The following is a 22,270-nucleotide window of genomic DNA, read 5'->3' as shown; positions in this document are numbered from 1 at the left end:
TCTTTTACAAATGAGAAATGAAGTTTCCATCGGCCAGTGCTTGGGGGATGCACTCTGCTCTCTGTTAAAAAATGATACCTCGCCCACGCTCGGCATGATGGACGCCGCAGTACATATCCCGGCTGTTAGGACGCTGAGATGTTCAATCTGGCTTTCCAGCCTCAAGGCTTCAGCCCTAGGTTTGCCTTCAGTTTGGACTCAGTGGCTGCAGGCAAAGCAGAAGTTGCTTATGGCCTTGAGGGAAGAGGGGATGGAAAGCCTTCACATTCCTCTGCTGGTGCTGTCTCCATTCCCTTGGGAAAGGGGGTGATGACACCAGCTCCCAACTGTCCTTTTCATTGGCCTCTCCTGGTTTCCTTTCTTTCTTCTTCTTTGCAATAAGGGAGTCAGTGGCATTGCTATCACTGTGTGGGCTGTCTTCTAGATGGCCTCTGGGGGCAGTTGATATGGCAAAGACCTTCTGGATTAGAGGGGAAGCAGGGGAATCACCTTTACCTCCAGCACTGCCCACAGAGCCATCCTTTCTGCTTCCCTTGTCAGTCTGGTTTTGGTAACCAGCAGGACATGCACCCCGAGTCTCTATAACCAGTGTGATAGAAGTCTCTGCAAGGTCAAGAAAGGCAGAACATAACTGTAGTAGTCGTCTCTGATTCCTCTCTGGTTTACTTTTCCTCAGGCCTTGTGCTGCATCCTTTTAACTCAGTGAACTGTTTTAATTGTGGAAAGAGGGTTTTTCCTGCATGTGGTCTAAAAGGGCAATTCATCATAATTTTGGAAGTGTACCTCTAAAATGAGTATTACTACTTTTCAGCAAGGAATCAGTACTCATCCTTGACTGTCAGAGTGTGATACTTTTTCCCGCCCATTCCATCCTTTTTGTCCTGTGCTTAATATTGCATCACTCCTGCTAAAAGTTGCAGATACCATGTGTCTTGCACTGTCACAGAATCAGAAGGCAGAGACTACCAGTAGTGCTAGAAATGGCTACCCACTTTTCTAAGGAAAAATACAACCTGGGTAGACCTTTTGCTTGCAGACCTCAAATAAAAAAAAATTAAAAATAAAAAACCAAAACCAACAAAACCCCAAACTCAAACCAAATTACATTCAAAGCCATATTGAGGCACTCCTCAAGTCAGACAGCTTAGCCTGCTTAATTCAAGCACGTGCTTAGGACTTTGCTGATTCTTAGTTTAGCCATTTTTGAGAAAATAAGACTGGATGGGTGAGGTGTTGACAAGTGGATTTAAAATAGCTTTTCATGGCAGTTCAGGTGATATGTGAGGCTGTGGTCTGGGCATGAACCACAGTCATCACTTGACTTATTTTTGATGCAGTTGAGAAGACCTACACCAAAGTTACCAATCAGCAAATCTGCTCCAGACTTGCCAGATTATTGCACGTTAACGTGTACCCAAAATCTGAAATGAAACACAGTTAAAATTAAAATGCAGCTTTACCAGAAGCCAGATGCTTCATTATGAGCTGAGCTAACCTACCTGCCAAATACTGCTAACCTGCATGAGGCAGGCGATTAATTTTTTACAAGTCTGCTTTGGGAACTAGACATCTGTCCTCTGTTCCTAAAAGTAATATCTCAGGGCAAACGATTTTTTTTTTCTTGGTACTCCAAATTACATAAAACATATATCATGAAAATTATATTGCCTGCATTCTATATCAAGATATACTGGAGGCCAGTTTATGTTTCAGATCCCTTTCACACCAACCTAACTCCAATGGAATTTCTGGGTTTATACTTTCTAATTTTTATATGTAAGAAGAGTAAAAAATTACATCTGTAACACAGTTTGTCATCTGGAATATCAGTATATATCGTTATAATATAGATTTTCCATTTTAATTAGTCATTATTTCAACTAACAGGCTGAATCGGTGGAAAATATGGTGTCCACTTACTCAGTTGCTCTCTCAAAGTACATTGCATCTCCCTTTATGAGCAGGGGTTCATAATTTCTTTCTTTGTGAATAGCTTGAGATCTACTTTGATACATGCCATGAAAGGTAGATGATCCATTACAGCATCTGCTGTATACATACACAGAAATAAAATTTGTTGCATGCTGTCAGCGCACTGAAATCAAATAAACTTTCGTTTCCCTCAACATGTTTAAGAAATAATTTAGCAGGAGTTGCATATTTTCACTGAAACAGTTGAAACATGCTAGTGACCAGTTTACTTACACATGGTAAAAATAATATAGGTTGCAGACAGATTTGTAATGCACTTTTTAAACACCTGTTTTTAATGTTTCAATACCCAATAAAGCAGAGGAACTCCTGCTTTTGGTTTGCATGCAGACGTTATGCACACTGGAATTTAAAAGTCTGCTGCCTAGGTTTCAAATGCAGTAAACAGCACTTGCAGGCACAGTGTGGATACATTTTGGGGAGTTACAGACTCTGGAGTCTCCGTCAATGAGTTTTGCTCTTTGGGACATTGGTAACGTGGTGTTACAGCCAAATGTGAATCCTGGTGAAAACCCACAGTCCTCCTGAGAAAGAGAACGCCTTCCTTGCCACTTGCAATCCTGCTCATTTAGAACTACTGCTGGTCCAGTTCTGTGTAATGAGAGGGGGAATAAATGTTTGAGAGGTGGAGCAAAGTGATCTGTTACAGTGAAACCAAGTACTTAAATACGTCCTTAAACTTTCATAAAGTTGGATGATATGTTGAATTTGTACTTAAGCTTTCTATCAAGCAAGAATACATTGATTAACTGGCAATTATTGTGCACTGCATTGCTACTCAGGTTGCTTGGCTGCAAAATCTGCCGTAAGACATTTTTGCTGCCTTGCCACGGGTGTTAAAAGAGATTGGGTGTTAGGCATGAGTGTGTGGGGCTGTGAACTGCCCAAAAATAGCATCATAAAGGGGAGCAAGTTGCAGTAGCTGCATTCTGTTCTCGCAGGCCTCTTTGCTGCTTTTCAGGAGGCCTACTAAGTTTTCCCTTTTAAAAATCTGATGCTTTTTGAGCATCATTTGCAGATTCCCTGTATATTGCTACTTCCTTTTGATGGTTTTCAGGTGAATGCTACTAACTGGATCCTCCTCTTCCTCTGTCTTCAGTCTCTGTGATTTTGGGATCCCTCAGGATGACTGCCTCTTGTTTTTGTTCTGCCACCATTGTGCCTGTCTACATCTAATGGCCATGAAATCTCTGAAGCTTTTACTGGATGTCTTGATAGCAAGTCAGGCGTGATGATCCTGGAGCCAAGCTCTCCATCACTGTGCAAAATCTTCCCATTACTTTCTTCTGTCTTTGGGCAAGGTGTACCTTTCTTCATGTCATCTAAGTCTGCAGTTTAGCCTGTTCAGTGAAGTCTACTCTATCTAGCTGCTTGCTGTCCCTGTGCCAGCATGAAAACAGCAGTATCAGCATGCATCTTCTGCGCAGGCCATGGATACCCACGCTTGCTATGCCTAATAAGCTGCACGTTCCCGTCCCCTCGGCTCTCTGCCCATGGAAGGACAGTGGCAGCCCGCAGCACATCGTCACTGCACAAACAGATTAATAGCTAGAAGGGAGCGGGGTGGGAGAGAGATCACATTTCGTTTCTGGAGAGCTGTTCAGAGATGAGCTGTGCATGAGGCCCCAGTGCAGTTCACGCGTAGAGGGTTAGTCCCGACTTTTCATCCCCCTCTTAGCGTTTTCACCTGGGGCAGCTGCTTGGTTTAGCGCTGCAAGCAGAGGCACCTGAGCCTCAGATGGCTGCGACATGTCAGGATAAAGAGGCTTGAGCAGGGCTTGCAGGGTGCTGCTTGTGTTCACCGGCAGCTAGGAATAGCAGTGCCTTGGCTCTCCTGCATGCGCCTGCTGGGATGTAATGCTTTGCTCCTGAGCATGGGCAGAGAAGGATCAGAGTGCCTGGTTTGGATGAGACCCACCATTGCCAAGGCGAGCACCGATGCACAGGGCAGCAGGGCACTGGATGCAGCCATGGGGCAAGAGGATGGATGTGGGGCAAAGGGGTGGATGTGGGGCAAAGGGGTGGATGTGGGGCAAGGGGATGGATGTGGGGCAAGGGGATGGATGTGGGGCAAGGGGATGGATGTGGGGCAAAGGGATGGATGTGGAGCAAAGGGATGGATGTGGGGCAAAGGGATGGATGTTGCGTGGGTGCTCCCAGCAGCGTGCCAGGGACAGCAGGAAGCACTGGGGCTGGTGAGGGGCTGAGCTCCTGCTGCCAGCCCCCCTCCCTGCATATCCTGGCCTTACATCTTGTTATGATTGCTATGGAAATAATTCCAATATGTTTCACAGCTCTGAGTTGCCGTGTCTTGCATTGTTTGGATGGAAAGCTGCTTGACTGGTTTTGGAGGGTGGCTGTACATGCACAAATACTAGCTGATTTTTTGTGGTGGTGGAAAGTAGGAGATTCACAGCATGGTTTTAATTAGAACTGCTCCTTTAGTCTTTCATTGCAGTGTGTTCTTTAGTTGAAAGATAATTTAATTTTCTTTGTTTTGGAAGATTTTCGTGCTTGTCTGTGTGAAATGTCTTTATTTACTGTGCTCATTGTGCTTTGTGCATAGCTTTGATTATGAGGAGAGTCAAAAACAAAACTTCCCTGGGCTGCACTATTTTCTACCTGCTGTGGGTTTTAATATAGTCCCACTTGTATACATGTACCAAGTGTCTGCATTTCTAGGACAAAATCACCAGAGAAAATTGGCAAAGCATGAAGGGGTAGATTTAGCTGTAAAACTCTTAGTGACTTGAACAGGAATAGCGTGTCTAAAAGTTGTGAAGTGCTGAAGAAGTGTAACTGATATGGGTCAGTTTGGTTTTTCATCTCGGAGAACTCCACAGAAGATATCACTTGTTGAAAAAAAGGCAAAAGCCACAAAAAATCCTGCCTTCTCTTGCAGCACTCCATATTAAGATCGTGTAACACCTCCTCTTCAGTGAAAAGTATTTATTCTGGTTGTAACACAGTGCAGCATGGATCAATCTTGTTTATATATACAAGAATATTTAGATCGTATCTGTCATATGAGATTTTTTTAAAAAGCTACATAAAATATGCAAATCTCTTCTATAGGTGCAGGAACTCATAAATTGCTCAGACTATGCAGTTACAAAAAGAAAGAATTCTAGATGGTATTTTTAATCAATCCTTAATAATCCTGAAATAATTTTCTAAATGGATTTCAAATTAATTTTCAATCACCTCATTTGCAGTGATAATGTTTTCATTATGTGGGCCTTATGTGCTGTAGCTCTTAATCTGAAGTGATATAATATTCTTCAATATGGACTCAAACCTTGTTACTGAATATGGGTTATAGAGTGTTATTGACCACAAACTGGCATACAGTAGTAGACTTGCACACAAACTCCACCCACAGCTGCAAACTTCAGTTTCCAGGGACAAACAAATTTAGACCACAACTTGCAGGCACATGTGCTAGCATCTAGGTACACAAGTAATCTCAAGCATGTGTCCTGAATACATCAAAGCCTCATTTTCTAATCCCTCACAGTTTTCAGGAAAACCTTTAAATATGTGAACTGGCGCAGCCCCACTGCTGGCTGCAGGATCCTCAGTTGAGAAAGAAGCAGGTTGGAGAGGCTTTGCAAAGAACAAGACAGTGCAGTGAAAATAGTGGAGCTGGGTAATGGCTCTGCAGTTTTGCTGTCCTAAATGAAATCCCTGAAACTCTTAGCTCAAATAGATTTTACAGGGGTAGTTGCTCTAATCACAGGGCAGTGTTAATCTGGAAGCCTATCTGTAATAGCTATGTTTGTAGGAAAATGGCCTGGTGAGTAAAAGCATTCTTCTTCCTCCAGTTTGATTAAAAATAAAGAAAAAAATTATGAAATTTGGCCCTTGAATTCTCCAATTATTATTAAATTCTCTTTCCCCTTTTTGTAGTAGGAAAAGGTGTGTAATACACATTTGAATTGAATGTAAGAAGTGGTCATTAGCAGGAATAGGGCTCAGGATTCTATTTTTTTTATTAAGATTTAAGTATGCCATCCAATTTTGGAACAATGACTACAGCAAGGCCATTGAAACTGTACATGTGGGTGCTCCAGGACTTCCTGTGCACTCCAGAGCAGAGGTCAGGAGCACTTTTGGGACCAGGGGTGTTGCTGCAGTCTTTGCAGGGAAATGAGCTGCTACTTTGTGACACCCTTCTGAGGAAGGGAGGGAGGGGTGAGTAGCGCCATCACAGGCACAGGGAGGGAGGCTGCAGAGAGAGCTGGTCAAGTGTCTGTCTTCTGGCCATGACCACCTTGTGCCCAGCCTGTGCCGAGGCTGACTCCAGGACCAGGCTAAAGCAGGCTCCCAAAGCCAGGGTGGAAAAGCCAGAGCACTGAATTTAAGCTGTGGTGGAGCTGACTTTGATCTTTCCCTCTGGGAGGAGAAAGGGCTGCAAAGTACCACTGTCCGAGGTGATGGTCTTGTGCCTCTGCTGTGGAAAGCTGTGGGTGGCTGCCTGAAATGAAATGCCTGCTGGTGAAGTTGCTGCAGAGCATTGTGTCTGTAGTGGGCTCTGCCTCTGCAGGGGCCTTTCCCCAAGAGATCTGCCCTGATTCTTAGGATAAAGTGTGTGTGCCTCACAGCACTGCCCAGGGACTGTGGGATGCTCATGCTTTGAACTGTGGCCTGGGCAAGTGACAGGGGCAAGTCCACATCTCAGAGTTTGTTACATGTCTGCTGCTGAGCTAATTGCCTTGGTTTCTCTCTGTAATCAGGGGAAGGCTCATCAGTACAGAGTTTAGGTAGCTATTAATTTTATTCTGATGTGAAGATCTGAAGCTGCTTGGGTAAATCACACCTTCAGAGTGCCTGTCTTGTTTTGCTGGCTGTGATGGCAGCCAAGGTGACTAGACCCTGTTGTTGTCCAGCCTGTACGTGTTAAAAGTAAGGTGGCATGAATCACCTGGCTTTTCCCTTTTTCTTTTGACTGGATGTGTTGTGTACAATTGTTTCTAACTGTGCTTAGCAGGCTTTAAGGTTTTACCAGTTTGCCAAGACTGAGATGTAGTTCTTAGGCTGGATAACCCAGGTAAGGCTGGACTATGGCTGGGAGAAGCAGTGCCTTTTAAGACCTTGGCATTTCTGTCTCTGGCTTGGAACTTGTCTCATACTAGAGCCTCATGTTTGAAGTCAGCAGGTTGATAGAGACACAGTCTTGGTTTGGGTGTAAAAACACAGATTCTGGTTGCCATCACCTCCTTGTCATACCTCCCTTCAAGGAGATATCATTACCCCCACCATCCTCCTCAGTTCCCAGTCATGCACTGGCATCCTGCTCCACTGACTGCAGCATAGTCTCATCCATTTGCAGAAGCAGATAAGCTATTCTATAAGGCTTTTATTGGCAAATTCTGCTGTTAATATTTGCAGCATTTTACTTGGCTGTCTTACTGGCTTTAAGCAGGGTTGTGGTGTTAGCCTGTGAGTGTTCAAGTCAGAAATTCTAGTGCAACAGCTGTTGCTAAATAATGTTACTCAACGTGACAATATTTAGAATGATTGATGGAAAATAGTCCCCTGTATGTTGAGAAAGTTTTAGAAATCTTTCATGCTTATTTTATTTACTTGCAGTTGGAGATCTCAAGCCTTTAGTTCATTGTAGCACTGGTGGCAGAGCACCTCATGGTATGCTCATTGGTCAGTCATGTCTATTCCATCCATTTGGTTTTTTGGATTTTTTTTCATTAAAAAATGCAGTGACATCAACCAATGGCATCACCCTCAAGCAACTTACAGTGTGGAATCCGATCTCTCAATATTTCTTATAGTTTAATCAGACTGTTCTGAAGGTCAAAACCTTGAATCCAAGTTATAAGATACACCTGACCTATTTTTATTGCTGCATTTAGATGCTTTCCATGGAAGACATGCTCTCAGATAAAACTGCAGTGTAATCAGAGCTGTAGCACCAGGTGGATCAAAGGTGGTTTGGGGAAGTGGAGTAGGACCAGAAGTGGTCTCCTGGCAGTGTGGGTACTGCCTTTGTTTTGTGAGGAGGTTGAAGCACAGATTGATTAAACAAAGAAGTCTGGAAATACGTAAAAAGTTGTTATGATTTTTTTTCTGCTCTAATCAAATCATAATCTCTGATAAAGCAAAAACTCTGGCAGTGCTGGAGATAGGAGCTTGCTCACTCCATGCCCAGCTTACTGCACCTTCATCTGAGACATCTTTGCTCTGCACTTTTATAAAAAGCCTTGAAACATTTCCCTTCTTTTAATTCATTCCTACATAAAAATTAAAAAAAAAAACAAAAAACCCCAGACAAAAATGGACAGAAGTACTGTGAAAGCTGTAAGCCATCAGTATACATGTGGCTTTCAGAAGAAGCTAGGAGGAGGTTTATTTCACACCTTCAGCCAACCTCCTTTCCCCAAACACAGAAAGCAGTCAGGGCTTGATTCATGGACCGTCTGATTATAATAAGTCTCACTTGGGGCATACAGCTGTATACCATGCTACTGCACTACGTGCTTTATCTGCCTCCACCCTTGGGTGTTTAGTTCCTGCTCTGTGCTGTGGCTTTTGACTCCGTTGGCTAATTAAATAGCAAAATGTCTCACATAAGATTTTTTTTTGTCTTTTTAAACAAGTGCTTGGCAAATCAGAGAAATTAAGAATTGGAAGTCTATCTGTAGTAATTTTCATGGCAACAGAACAGTAAGTGCAATATTCGTATTATGAATATGGCTCAGTATTTATAGCTCTCCAAATATTTACAGAGATAAAGCCTTTAAACATAGCCCCAGCTTTCTGTCTTCAGTAGCAGTTTAAATAAATCTCATTTGGAGAGAAGTTAAAATTGAGAAAAAAGGCAACCCTTTCTAGTTTAATATTGTCTCACTGATGTCCCTGAACTCCAAAAGTTTTCAGCCTGAAACTGAGTTGTCTCTGTCCCATACAAGCCAGTGTTTATCTTGACATGCACCTCAAAAGCACTGGCCTTTAATCAGATAACTCTTGTGAGTAGATGGGTGCCCTGTTGTCCTCAAATTTACGAGGATGAGAATTCGAAGTCATTCATTTGCTGAAGCACTCGTGAACCACCAAATTAAAACGAGACATTGAGGGTGTGTCTGGGATTGGAGGAGTCACTGAGGGATGCTGGCAGTGTGCTGCAGCATGGCTGGGATGGGCAGTGGTGAAGGACACGGTGCTGACGGCACCTGACACACATCCGAGGATCCCGGGCCAGCCTGTGCTCACCACAACCGGGAGCATGCTGGGTGCGAGCGGTGCGTCAGCAGCATGGCGAAAGGCAGGCTCACAAGTAGGAGCTTGTCCAGGCTATCTGCCTAGGAACATGTCATAAATTCCTTCTATAGGTCTCCTGTGTTCATTTTTTTTTTAACCCGTGCATGGTCATGGGTATGATTCTCCAAACTGAAAGCCGTGATGGATGCTGAAGGCAAATGTTCTGAGTAGAAACTCAACAGAGTTTCTACTCTACTGAGTTTCTTAAGTTTCTAGAGTGAGGGGTTGGGTAGTTTCAGGGAGGACACTGTTGTGCTGGACTTACCCCCAGACCTGGATTTATAATCCTTGGAGAGTGATGAGGCAGCAAGGATTAGAAGAACATTTCTATGGTCTTGGGGTAGAAGATGTCATGAGAGCCGTAATGATTTCTTGGTGTCCCAGTGAATAAGGGGCCCCAGACTTACAAATCCATAATATTAGTAACTCCTTTTCTAATGGGCATCTCTCTTGTAAGTCTAACAGTTTTAGGAGGAGTGTGACATGGGTTGGTTTTTAGGTACGTGTATTTTTTAGGAGGAAAATCCTTCCTAGAAATAGGGAGCAGTGTCTTGCGGCTGTTTAGACAAGGAGATTTCATGGCTGTGCTGAGGGCCAGCAGCCACGAAGGCTGTTTTTCCCTGGATAGAGACTGAAATTACTCGTGAGCCAGTGACTGAGTGTACAGCATCTCTATTACATTAAGATTAATAATTCCTCAGCGTATTTGCAGCTGGAAGTTTTATATAGATCTTTATTCATCATGATGTGAACAGCTGCTCTTTTGCTGCTCTGTTGATTTAAGGTCCAAGTGGCAGCACTAGAAAGTGCCACATAAAACACACTCCTGCTGTTTCCATTCACTGCTCTCCCATCCAGCTCTAGTCCTTGGCCCAGGGTTGGCCCCTTGCAGGAGCAAGCCATCTTATTTTTATTTGTGGACCAGCTCTGACTGCATTTGGATCTTAAAACAGAGTTTGAGTAAATCCAAGGAAAGTCACTTTCAGAAAGAAAAAATAAATCCTGAAAGTAGCACAAAAATCTGTACAAATTCCTGTTACAATGTTATATTAAGTGAAAGACTATGGGATAGAAACATGTTTCATTGCACAGAGCATAATTTATTCTCTTTTTTTGTTTAACTGCATCAGATGTAGTACAGCAAAATCTGTCACAGCCAGAGGGTGATCTCAGCTCCTAAGGAAGTGTTTTATTTTCTGTTTCATTGTTTTTTGAGGGGTTGTTCTGTTTTTACTGTATTTCGTTTTGAAGTCTGTCTGCTCTGTTGTTTTGAATAAGATGCTCCCCTTTTTTTGGCTTGTCCTCTCAAAGGAGTGTCTAAGCAGACCAAGTTTAGTACCTGAGGAGTCACTGACAAAGAGTCTGGAGCTGAACAGTGCACATCATCCAAAAACCAGCGCCCCTTCTTGCTTGCCTGGTTGCTGGCAAAGGGAAGATTTTCCTGGTCAGGATGATGTGCCTCGCTCAGTCCTAGGTACATGGAAGCGGGTGTCTAGGCATCTGGAAAGAGCAAGGGGCACACGGGTGGTGTGGCAGTGACTGAAACGTGTACACCTGCAGAGTGTGAGCTTGAGGGTGGAGAGAAACAGCTGCAAAGAGACAGGGATTCTGCAACATGCCCAGCAAGACACGTGCCTCAGTGGTTTGCTGGTGCTCTGTCGATGCTGCCTGTCTGCCTCACTGGCACTGCCAGGGCTGCTTGCTCCTTGTCCTGTGGGGACCTGAATCCCCAGAGCAGGGGCTGCCAGCCCCTGCCTGGCTCCGCTTGGCAGCTCAGGGTACAGCTGCCTCCTTGTGCCCTGCTGCTGCTCTTCAGTATGCACCCCTGATCTGCAGGACTGCCCAGCTTCCCTCTGGAGCAGAGGGGCCGAGGGGAGTTCCATATACTAGTTCCCATGGCACCTGGATTTGGGAGAGGAGCTTGAGAAGAGAATTGCTACAGTCCCAGTCCCCCATCTGAGGTGTGGTTTTTTTTCTCAGACCTCTCCCTACAAAAGAGTTAAAGCCCAAACCAGGTCAGAATAAGTATTAGTGAATTTTGCAACGAATGGGGCAGTCTTTTCCTAACTCTTTTTCCCAGAGGTGTAGGTTGCTGGCTCCCAGAGTCTTCAGCAGCAGGTTTTTGGGCATTTTCACCTGGAGGCATGGTGGCAGGGCAGCTTGCTGGATGCCCAGGCGGAGGCCAGGCAGGATCTCTGCAGTGCACACCAGAATAGATGCCCTGGTCTCCTGACCTCACTCCTGTGCCTGCACTTCACATGACAGTCACTGCCCACAAGATCAGCTTTTCCCTCCTGCCATTCAAACCCATGATGCAGTGGCTTACGTCCTCTTCGGCTCCTGTGTGGGAGCCGAAAGTAAATCCTTTTTCTTGAAAATCAGATTCACAACACTATTTTTATGCGTGCTCAGTGCTAACTGCTGAAATCAATACCCAAAATGTTTGTGCACTTTCTTTGTAGATTAAACAGCTGGATCTTTGATTTGGTTTTAAAAAAACAGGACACTGAGCACTCACTGATGGTATTTTATTGAGGCTGTATATTAGGTACACTTTTAAAACATGACAATTTGTTTCATTTTATCATTCATCATGTGCAGTTCCTGAAAAAAAATACCTGCTGCTTGAAAAGCAATAAAGCTATTTAGTGTGTAGCTCCAAAGCTCTAGCTTAAAGAGACAAGCAGCACTTGTCTTGACTTTAAAATGTCCTTATTTTACAGATTTTATTCTGTTCGACCTTTTTTGAAAGCATTGCTTTCCAAAACGTTGATGGGAATAAAAGGGAAAGAAGCCCCCTTACACCAGACTGGGTTGTTAGTCTCTGATGAGTCTCACCAGACTGACTCAGGTATTCCTTGAACAGTTCTGGGAATGCAAATGGTGCAGATAGATGTGTAAGGCTTTGCTGAGCATAAGCACTGTGGTACCTGCTGCAAGCAGTGTGGCCATCAGTTACATGGTCAGGTAAGTAGTTATTGTTCTTAGTATTTTTAGAGGCATAAAGTGGATTGTTGTCTTTATTATATACCAAACATAAAAAACCAGGCAAGAAAAACACACACACTGATATGGAAGTTCCCTGTGGCATTTTTTGGCACATCATTATCATTAAGGAGGCAGCCCCTACGGGCCTCAAGAGTCTCAAGCACAGCTGCTGACTGGTTTTGAGAGTGAATACTAAGTCCCTGGTCATGCCCTGCTTTGTTATTAGTGGGAGCTCAGCCTTTAATGCATTGGGACAGGCTAAGCCCTAAATTATACTCCAATGTTCATTTGATATATTTGCAAAAGAGTCCAGGTCTGGAGGAATGCACCACTGTAGGGTTTTTGCAGTCCTTTCCCCAAACTCACAGTAAGTACACTTGAAAGCTATTACACAGGATGGCTCCCTTTCTTCCTGACTGATGTCGTGGGTGGTGCAGAGGGTGTATCTGGCTGGTGTGTCCCGTGAGAACAGGGCCATTCTTTTGGTGGCCTCCAGGAGCCTCTCCAGACAGAGGCTTCCTTGTTTTGACAGGTAGCTTTCTGAGCATTTCAACAGATGCTTGGGCATGCCAAAAGCATAAAAGCATTTGGAAAGGGAACGTGCAGAATATTTCAACTGCGTTTCTTAAAATAAATGCCATGGCTTAAATAATAGAAGTTTTCCTCACTGACTGTAGAATAACCACTGAAGCTGAAATAGTGTTTGAGTTATTGGATGTGGCGCTTGCAAAATTTCCTCAAAATACCTCCACAGTAACTGTAGGAAGGTTTGGGGAGATTTTGCTTTTTTTTTTTCCTACTGCTTATGTTCAAAACACCTCATCTCCTTCCGCTCATCGTTTCCAAGTCTGTTCAATTCCAATTGGCAGATTTAATAGATGTGTACCAGGAGCACATTTGGAATCCAGGCAGCCTCAGTATGCTCACGTCTGTGATAAACCAGAGGTCATCATAGCTGTAGGACTGAATCAGATAGTACCTTGTTTGTGGCTGTGAGGGGTGACAGCCCTGTTTCCCTCACACTTCACTGGCCACTGGAGATTGGAAGATTCCTGGCATTCAGTGCCACAGCATCTGGACACAAGAAAACATCCAGCCCCAGTGCATCTCCCTGGGGAAAGGCTGGGGTTTGCTTTGGCACCCTGCACTGAGATGAGCAGCAGCCTACTGGTGAGAATCGAGACATGTTGGTGGGAGACAGCGATGGGAAAGCGATGACGGAGAGGTGTAGGAATCCCAGGGAAGGCTTGATGCGGTGGCTCAGCCGGTGCAGCCTTTTCCCTCGCTCTTGCATAAGAGGATGTAAGGTGATGAAGAGCTTAGCTGTGATCGGTCCTGTTCTGGTGTTAATTACCAGTGACTGCATTGCTTTTGATAGAATTAGAGGAGTGTGTAATAGGCCTGCAATTAAGTCTGATTTTGATCTCAGCAGCTTCAGACAATAAAAATGAAAATGTCATTTGAGATGAGTTCAAGTATTTTTAACAGTGTTGCTCAAAGAGGAAAAGAGCAGAGAGTAGTCAGTGTTTGGTCAGAACAAGGGAATATGACCTATTTTCATTTCAAAACCAAACACTTGGCCACACAGTTCTTATCTGCATATTTAAGTCTTTCCTGCATCTTTCCTTTGTACCAAACCAGGTGACTGCTGTATCACTGCCTTAATTTGGGAAGGGAAACTCATTCAGAAACATTGTGCTCCTCGTCCTTTTTTGCAGCTAATTCTTTTTACAGTTTCACGGCAGGGGAAAGTACACCTCTTTCCACTTGGATCTATGTATTGCCAAGGAAAGCATGCCTGGTAGGAAAGACATGTCCTTTATTATGAATGCTGTAGCTGAGAGCACCTTTGTCACCCATACTCAACCGCTGAGTTATTAGGAGCTTTGGACTGTGTTACACGGAGAAAAAGATAAAAATAGGATGTCTGACGCATGCATCCCATGTTGCACGCCAGGAAACTGAATCGCTCTTCCACCTAGTACAGTACCCCAGAGCATACATGGAAAATATGCATGGATATGAACATGCGAGATCTTTCCTCACCAAGAAAAATGCTCAGTCACCCTTTTTTCCCATCCCATTTTACACTGATCTTGTTTGATATTCCCTTTGACTGCTGGCAAACCTAACAGCCTTAAGTCCCACAACTGTGCTTTTACTGCCACTGCTTCTCACTGTTAAACCTGTATCCCATGTTTGGAGGGAACTGTGGAATATTCTTACTGCATCCAGCTGACAGTAAGCAGGATCTGGCCCATTCAGCAGACATCTGCAGCGTGCTGAAAACTCCCGAGGCTCAGCACTGTCTGTCATGGAAATAATGCACTGGGTGCATAGTCTAAAATAAGTCATTCACAGTACATGCCCCTTTAAATGTTAATCCTTGCATCGCTTTCTTTTATTGCTTCTGTTGGCATACACGATTATGTGACATAATATAAAAGTAAATAATGTGATGCAATGGGTAAAGCTCAAAAGGAAATACAAATTAGAGATCAGAACACAGAATCTTCCTAACACAGAATACGACATAAAACTTACAGTGATGTGACTGAATTTTTCTTATTTTGAGGGCAGCAAAATCGAGCATATAGCAATTACATGAATCTTTCTGGATGTTTCTGTCACTTTCTAAGTCAGGGAGTAAGTGACTTTGGGTAATAGATCCAAAGTAAAGTATGGCTCTGCTCTAGGACAGGGCCTTTAAAAAAAGCAAACATAAATTCAGCTTGACGATTACAAACCTTAAAAAACAATGCAAAACATGCAACTGAGATCTCATTATTTATTTTCCAGCACGTGAACACTTTTCATGGAAAGGCAGGTGTGCAAAGCTGAGGACTCTGGGTGTTTGATTGCCTCCTGGTAGGAAACCTGTGGGAAAAGCGCAAGCTGAGGCTCAGCAGTAGGTTACAAACTATGGCAGCAGGCAAGTTCAGATTTAAAAATAAAGCCTGAAATAGCAGAACCCAATGCAAGACCAACATTTTTGGTCCTCTTTGCCCATGTTCAGTAAAACATATGGGTACCTTGGTGTGCGATTTTGCTTTTGCTGAATTGAGGTTTGAGTTACTCGCTAGTCTATTTTTACATTTTAAGCGTCCTTGTAACTCAATATGTGTTTGTTTTAATTTTACACTCTCCATAAAAAGCATCCTCCATGACGACTTGGAGAAGTGACCGCTGGCAATGCATAGAAATTTATTTGCCTGGCATGTCACACTGTCTTACTTTTTCCCCTGCAAACCCATGTGCTGGTCTTGACCAAAAATAACCTGGGATACCTTGTGTCTCCTCCCTTACCTTAGCTTTGCTGCTGAGGCTCTGGAAGTGGTGAGGCAGGGAAGATCAGCTTGGGACAAATCCAGGTCACTCCACCAGCCCTGCTCACACACACCGTTGGAATTAATGAGCAGCCAGGCTGTCATGGCGGGGGGAACAGGGTGGTGATGAGTAGGACAGTGGCTTCCCTGTGGCCACTGACTGTACCAGGAGCACACCTATGATCACCTACCTGCAGCTCAAGCTGCATGTCTGTCTCTGAGGGGAGAAAGCCAGGAGTCCCTCTTTTTGCAGCATAGTGCTAATGTGTGTGTCAGGGACCATAGAAGTGGGTGTTCCATGTAGAGCTGGAGGGAGGTTCATAGCATCCTACTGAAGGCAGCATACAGGCATGGCTCTGCTTTTCTCTCACTCTTGTTTTGCTGATAGTGCAGATTATCAAACTGCTACTAATATGTTTCCAATTTTACAGTTCTGGCATGGAACCCTCATATCAATCATATCATATCATATCATGTCACAACCCCCTGGCTCTGAGCTGCCTTCATATGATGTCTCAGGAATGCAGAGCTGATAAAATAATGTAGAAAAGCTAAAAATGAGCCTTGTCTTCCTCCTATCCCTGCATCCTTCCAGCATTCATGTGCCTTAGGTAAGGATATAAAATTGCTGCACCAAATCAAACAAAAATGCTTCTGTTCTCTTTGCTTTTCTGACCAAAGTATGGGGTGAAAAATTTACGGTGTGCCCAGTTGTCGATGGAAGATGTGTCTAGGCTCATTGTCCTCCCTTCCTCCTGCATTGGTCACTTTGGTATCTGAAACTTTGCCACTGTGAATTGCTATTGCCATTCAGCATGTTTGATAGTGGAGAGAGGGCTTTGGGCCTGTTAGCACCCACCAGAATTTCGCTGGGCGCAAGGAGTAACAGTGATTCAATATCTTTGTTTTTAATAGCATTCCTGATATCAGATGGTACAATACCTTAGAGAGTTAATATGAAAATGATTTGTAAGGAGTGTGAAAATTTAAGGAGACGAAATACAAATTTAAGCAGCATTTGATATATGGGTTTCACCACTTCTTTTCAGCTTTATTTAGCTTTGAACTTGCAGCTACCTTAAAACTAGCATTGCTCCTTACCAAATTGTGGTAAGTTTTGAGTTTCTGTATTCAGTGATGGTGAATAACTCATGCCTAAACCCACATGACCATTCACAGTGGAACCTAAACCTACAACAAAGTGAGTAGGTTTGCTCTGGGGTGGGGCATCTCCTGGGACAGTGCACCTTGCCCACGTTCCTCCCTCCTATGGTTGCTGCATCTTCCCTTCCCTTGGGACAAAACATCACCACTAACCCCTGTAAGAGAACTGGTTTTGTGAGACTCATTTCCCAATGTCAGGTGGCAGCCACAAGTGGGACGTTGTCTGAGGACTCCACAGCAGTGGGAACCATGAGTAGCTACTACAGGAGATGGTACAGATGAGGTCAGGCTCTGCTTCCTCCACATCCTGTGGCAGAAATAACTCTTGTTGTCATCAGAGCAGTCACTGTAATGTGGATGAGGTTCAACCCAGGCCCAAGAGCTTCAATGAGATTTTTGTGTGATTATAACAAGAATTTGACACACGGTGAGCTGCTAATCGTGTATATGTGATCTGTCCCCATGCTGTCCCAGGAGGTATTTACCAGCATAAAAATCAGCTAATGAGGTCACAAGCAGCAGACTGCTGCCGCATGAGAGATGTCCAAGGAAGCATGGGGATGGGTGAGCTGTGTCCTTTCCCTCTGCAAACTCTGTCAGTTTTGCATCCCTCAGTACTGTGAAGGAACATCAAGTTCATTGTGTTTTTCTGCTGAACACTGCAGCAGAATTTATGCAAAGTTTTCTGTGGATGTAGCAGGAGTACTCAAAAGCCCAGCCCATCTAAAGTGCCTCAGGTCCTTTAGGATAATGAGACATTTTGTGAGTGCACCTTTTTATTGTACCAATATTACATTACAGGAAAAATGGAAGGGGGGAACTTAACGCATAGCACCTGTCACAGGTTCTCTCCTTGAATTAGGCTCTCCTGCTTATAAAACTTTAATTGATTCCTAGCAGTTTATGTGCGTGGCGCTCAGTGGGCGTTTTCTGTTCTCTTGCCAGCTCCATGGTTACTTAGAAAGCGAGCCGCTCACGCTGCAGCTATTCATTGGGACTGCAGACGACCGCCTGCTGCGACCCCATGCCTTCTACCAGGTTCACCGGATCACCGGCAAGACCGTTTCCACCACCAGCCATGAAACAATACTTTCCAACACCAAAGTCCTGGAAATCCCTCTTCTTCCAGAGAACAGCATGAGAGCAATGTAAGACCAAGGCACCATGTCTGTCTCCTAGCAGTTTTGTCTTGGTCAACTCATTTAATTTCTTTGGGGTTTGTTCCTTTCTTTCTGTACACAATTTTCCTTTCCCTATCTTTTTTTCTTCTTTCCCTACATTTCTCTCTGTAATAGTAGGTTTCCACAACATTGCTGAGACAAATTGCCACTAATCAGCTTAAGAGCAAAACAAACTGCACAAATATTTATGACAACTGATTTGCTTTCATTCTAGAGTTTCAGCCAATGTGCTTATTTGCCATTTAAAATAAGTATCTCGGTTACTGAGCTGTAAATATCTCCTACCTCAGCTCCTGCATTTAGTTTCTAAATATGACACCTGTTGCTCCTATACGCACTAGCACAAGGAACAGAGCTGATTAAAATTTATCTTTGGATGTCAAAGGAAACTCTTAGAGAGCATTTCCAAGTACCCTCGCGGTTTTTCTGAGACAAATGAAACCACTCATTTCTCACATAATAAAACTCAGCATTTTTCATGGCACTTGCTTACAAGCAAATCTTCCAGAACTAAGAGTTACCTCTAAAAACCTGTATTCAAAGTTGATGCAGTTTACAGATTGAGTTGTTAAACTGGGCTAAGTTTAGTGCTATGCAGAAAAGTAGGCATGGTTATCTTAGGATATCTGGGTGATAATTAAGTGCCCTGTAGGTCCATTAAGCATCTGTAAACATCGTTATAAGATGTTATGTAAAGGTTAAAATTGTGTTCTATGTAAGTGATATGCAGCAAACCTTTCACACTATTTTATCCTATCCTCTCTGTACCCCTCCCTCAAATCAGCCTACCCCCTGAGTTGTCTCCTCCCTTCATTCAAATCATCCTAACCATTATCTGAGGTGTTTGTCTTGGGAGGAATTTCTGTGTGCTTGCGTGCAAGTACAGCTCTTGGTGTGTCTAGAAATATAAATGTATTCATATTTATATATAGATGCATGCACCTTTGTGTGTGTATATATAGAAAGATAGAAAGCAAGCAAGAAATCCTGACCTCCACCAAACCAAATACCACAGGAAAATCACAATTTCACTCCTTGTTTTTCATACAGTTTGCCTTGCCTTAACGAAGTGGAAAATGCAGTCAGACACCTAAAGTCCTTCCACACATAGTGGTTATTAGAAGCTGGTTTGCAGTGTCATGTACAACATGCCCTGGAGTGCCTCATGTAAATAGAAGAGCCAGAATATGTTTAGCTGCATTGCCAGCTGGGCTTAGAGTAATCACTCAAGACCTGAGGATCTCTCTCTCAGTGCATTGTGTTAAAAGTCATAACAAGCCTTCAGAATTATTGGCCCCGTTTGCTGCCATCGAATGTTAGTGGGGCTGCATTTGGGTTAAGGAAATTTCACCAATTTATACCCACACAGTATTTATCTGGCACTTTATTTATCCAGTTTGAATCACGTTTTTTGGCCATCTAGGAACTTTATTACCATTTCATTCATCTTTCTCCCTAAAATAAAGGTAAGTTACATAGTTTGGGAGCCAAGCTGAATATTTTTGTGGCATGTGTGCCAGACTGTGGTACAGCTCAGTCAAGAATCACAAACAATGCTTTGGCATATATAGGCCTTACATGTCAGTAGTCTAAAACCTCATGTAGGACTACCAATGAATTGAAATTTGGAGCCAAGGACTTCCCTCACACTTTATGTGTTCAGGCCTTGATTCAGGGAAACACCAAAGCTCATCTGCCCATTTAACTTTTGCACATTTAGCTGTTCCTATTGACTTCAGATTTCAATGTCCATGACTTTACAAGCTTGAATTTAAATACTTTTTCTTCTCTGAACATTTGAGTATGAGTTGTACATACACATGAGTCGTACACAGTTTACAAGTGTTGCTGTAGGAGAGGCAATATGGAGAAATGCACCATCTCTTCCATAACTTATGGATCTTTGCATAGAATTTTGACATGGATACAAATACTCTGTATTCTTATGCAGACCATAAGAATTTATATGTAATTCTTATATAATTCTTACGGCTTCACCTGCTAATAAGCATTGTTGGGAATCTTTAATACTTTCATTAGTTTCTTTGATCATATCAGCAAGGGCATTTTTTAAGTTCTGAAATCCATACTTTAGAAAAAATGCAGATCAAAACTGTGCTGTCATAGTGTTTATTTGCAGTTTACTTCAGAAGAAGAGCTTCAAAGGTCTAGAGGGGGAATTAAACTCTTTGAATGCAAAATAAAGTTAACTATGCATACTCAATGTAATAAAATGCATGCCAGAGACCAGTACCCAGAAGAAATTGCCATGTAGCCTTTGTAGTCATGGCCAAGGCAGAGGTATTTTTGCAGTGGGTTTTTGAGTGCATATGTTTATATGTCTTTTGCTCTGGGAGCTTCTTCTGTTGAAATATTCTTTGACAAAAATCCTGGCTCGTAAACTCATCCAGGAGAAAACCAAAGTTAAAAAACTAAAAAAGACAGTGAGGCCAGAAATTGTAGTAGTTGTATCTGATGAAAAGCATGTTTTTCCCTAATGTGAGGAGAGGACTCTGAGTTTAGTTTTTTTCATGCAGAGCTTCAGCTCAGCGCTAAGCTTGGGTGTATTTCCAATTCATTGAAATACAAACAAACTGACAGTAGAACCGACCTCAGGGAGAGCTTTTTTGCTCATTAATAAGAATTTCAGGACTTCACCCTAGATTGAAAATCTTGTCAGATTTTTGTCTAAATTAGTTATAACAAGTAAAATTTTAAGTAGCCTGGCATTCTAGGTTAGTAACAGTTTCTGCACTTCTGTCACATCCCACTGGCTTTCCTAGTCTTGCTGTTTCTTTTGGGCTTTGGCTTATCTTTAACTACAGGATGTGTTGGGGAGGAAGGGTCCTTTAGATTTTCTTCCTCTGAGACCTGAGGTAGCATCCTAAATTTGTGTTCTTACAGCAGTCACTACCTGCTGCTACCAATAGCCCCAGCTCAGCCTCTTGGGAGTGCAAGTACTAAACAAAGTCTGCTGCACTCAGCCTGGTCATTGGGCTGTGCCTGATGCAGTTTTTTAAGAAGAGCATGCAGGAGAGAGATAAGATACACACACTCCCGTCTTCCTGAAGTCTTCTTGAAGTGAATTTAATTGCCCTGTGTTTCCTTTTGGATAGCATCGACTGTGCTGGGATATTAAAGCTCCGAAACTCTGACATTGAGCTGCGCAAGGGAGAGACGGACATCGGTCGTAAGAACACGCGTGTGCGTCTGGTCTTCAGGGTTCACATCCCACAGGCCAATGGCAGGACCCTCTCCTTGCAAGTAGCCTCCAATCCCATTGAGTGCTGTAAGTAGCAACAAACATCCTCCTCTTGCTGGATATTATCAGAAAATCTTTTAATCAATGAGGTTGAAGAAGATGTCCAAGATCACTGTTAACTCAGCACTGCCATGTCCACACACCTTTTGAACAGTTTTTAACTTTTCTGCCCCATGTGCATTCTGTCCTCACCAGCATGCTCTACATTGGTTTTGCTTTACTTGTCTAGTTAGTGAACTTTAATCTGCTTTCCAAAAGTACATGATTTACATTGAGAACAGAATATCTGTGTCTTAGGAAAAAATGTGTAGTTTTGTGCATTGAGTGCTGTAGAAAAACACACACAAGTAAAGAACAGTTAAGCTAATAGTAGACCTGGGAGGGACAGGGCCTTTGGTTTTGGTGACTCCTTATCATAAAGGTAACTGCTGTAGAAGTTTTGGAAAACATCTCTCATGTTCTGTTCACTCTGTTTCCCCATCATAAAGCAAAAAACCAGCAAACAAAACCCCAGCCCCTTTGATAAGGAGCTAGCAATATCCTAGAACTGACGCACTGGCCTGCAGCTTCAGAAAACCTCCAGAAGCCAGGTTTCTGCACTGGAGTCTTTTTAAATGAACAGCCTGTATTTTATCAGATACACTGGGACACTCTTCAAAGATACCTATATCATTTTTGCTCTCTAAGCCTCATCAGCCTCCCCCACACAAAACAAAATGTATCTGCTTTGTGTAGCTTTAACAGTCCAGCATAAGTGGTGGAAGCTGAATTTCAGTCGAACTCCCAATGCTATTTTGATTGGCTGGATGGACTGAAACAATTTTTTAAGGTTTTGTTGAATTCCATTCACAAAGTGGATCTTTTTGATGCTGAGAGAGTAAGGGGGGAAACTTGATATCTGGCAGGTATGTGAGGGGTGAGCTCTGGCAGAGGGAATGGGAAGGAAGGCCTGACCATTCCTAGCTCCATTCATGCTGGAGGGCAAAGCAAAACATGTAAGGAGTCATGGTTTCATCCTGCAGTTGTTTATGAGAGCTTTTCAGTTGCTACACAGCAGGATAAGGCACAGTTTGAATCTATCC

The 22,270-nt window shown here is 43.2% G+C and overlaps 1 protein-coding gene across 5 annotated transcripts in view; it reads left to right on the top strand.

The window, feature by feature from the left end:
• NFATC1 (nuclear factor of activated T cells 1) overlaps positions 1 to 22,270 on the top strand; it is a 110,330-nt gene that overhangs the window by 25,585 nt on the left and 62,475 nt on the right. For all 5 annotated transcript variants that reach the window (XM_036378803.1, XM_036378805.1, XM_036378804.1 and 2 more), the window contains 2 exons: positions 17,691 to 17,893; positions 21,043 to 21,215. In XM_036378803.1, the coding sequence (XP_036234696.1) occupies positions 17,691 to 17,893; positions 21,043 to 21,215 (376 nt within the window). The remainder of the gene's footprint in view (positions 1 to 17,690; positions 17,894 to 21,042; positions 21,216 to 22,270) is intronic.

This window comes from Molothrus ater, chromosome 1 (genome assembly GCF_012460135.2).
Source record: "Molothrus ater isolate BHLD 08-10-18 breed brown headed cowbird chromosome 1, BPBGC_Mater_1.1, whole genome shotgun sequence".
Lineage (NCBI taxonomy): Eukaryota > Metazoa > Chordata > Aves > Passeriformes > Icteridae > Molothrus > Molothrus ater.
The sequence above is the reverse complement of the archived record's forward strand: the minus strand, read 5'-3'. Positions and strand labels throughout refer to the sequence as shown.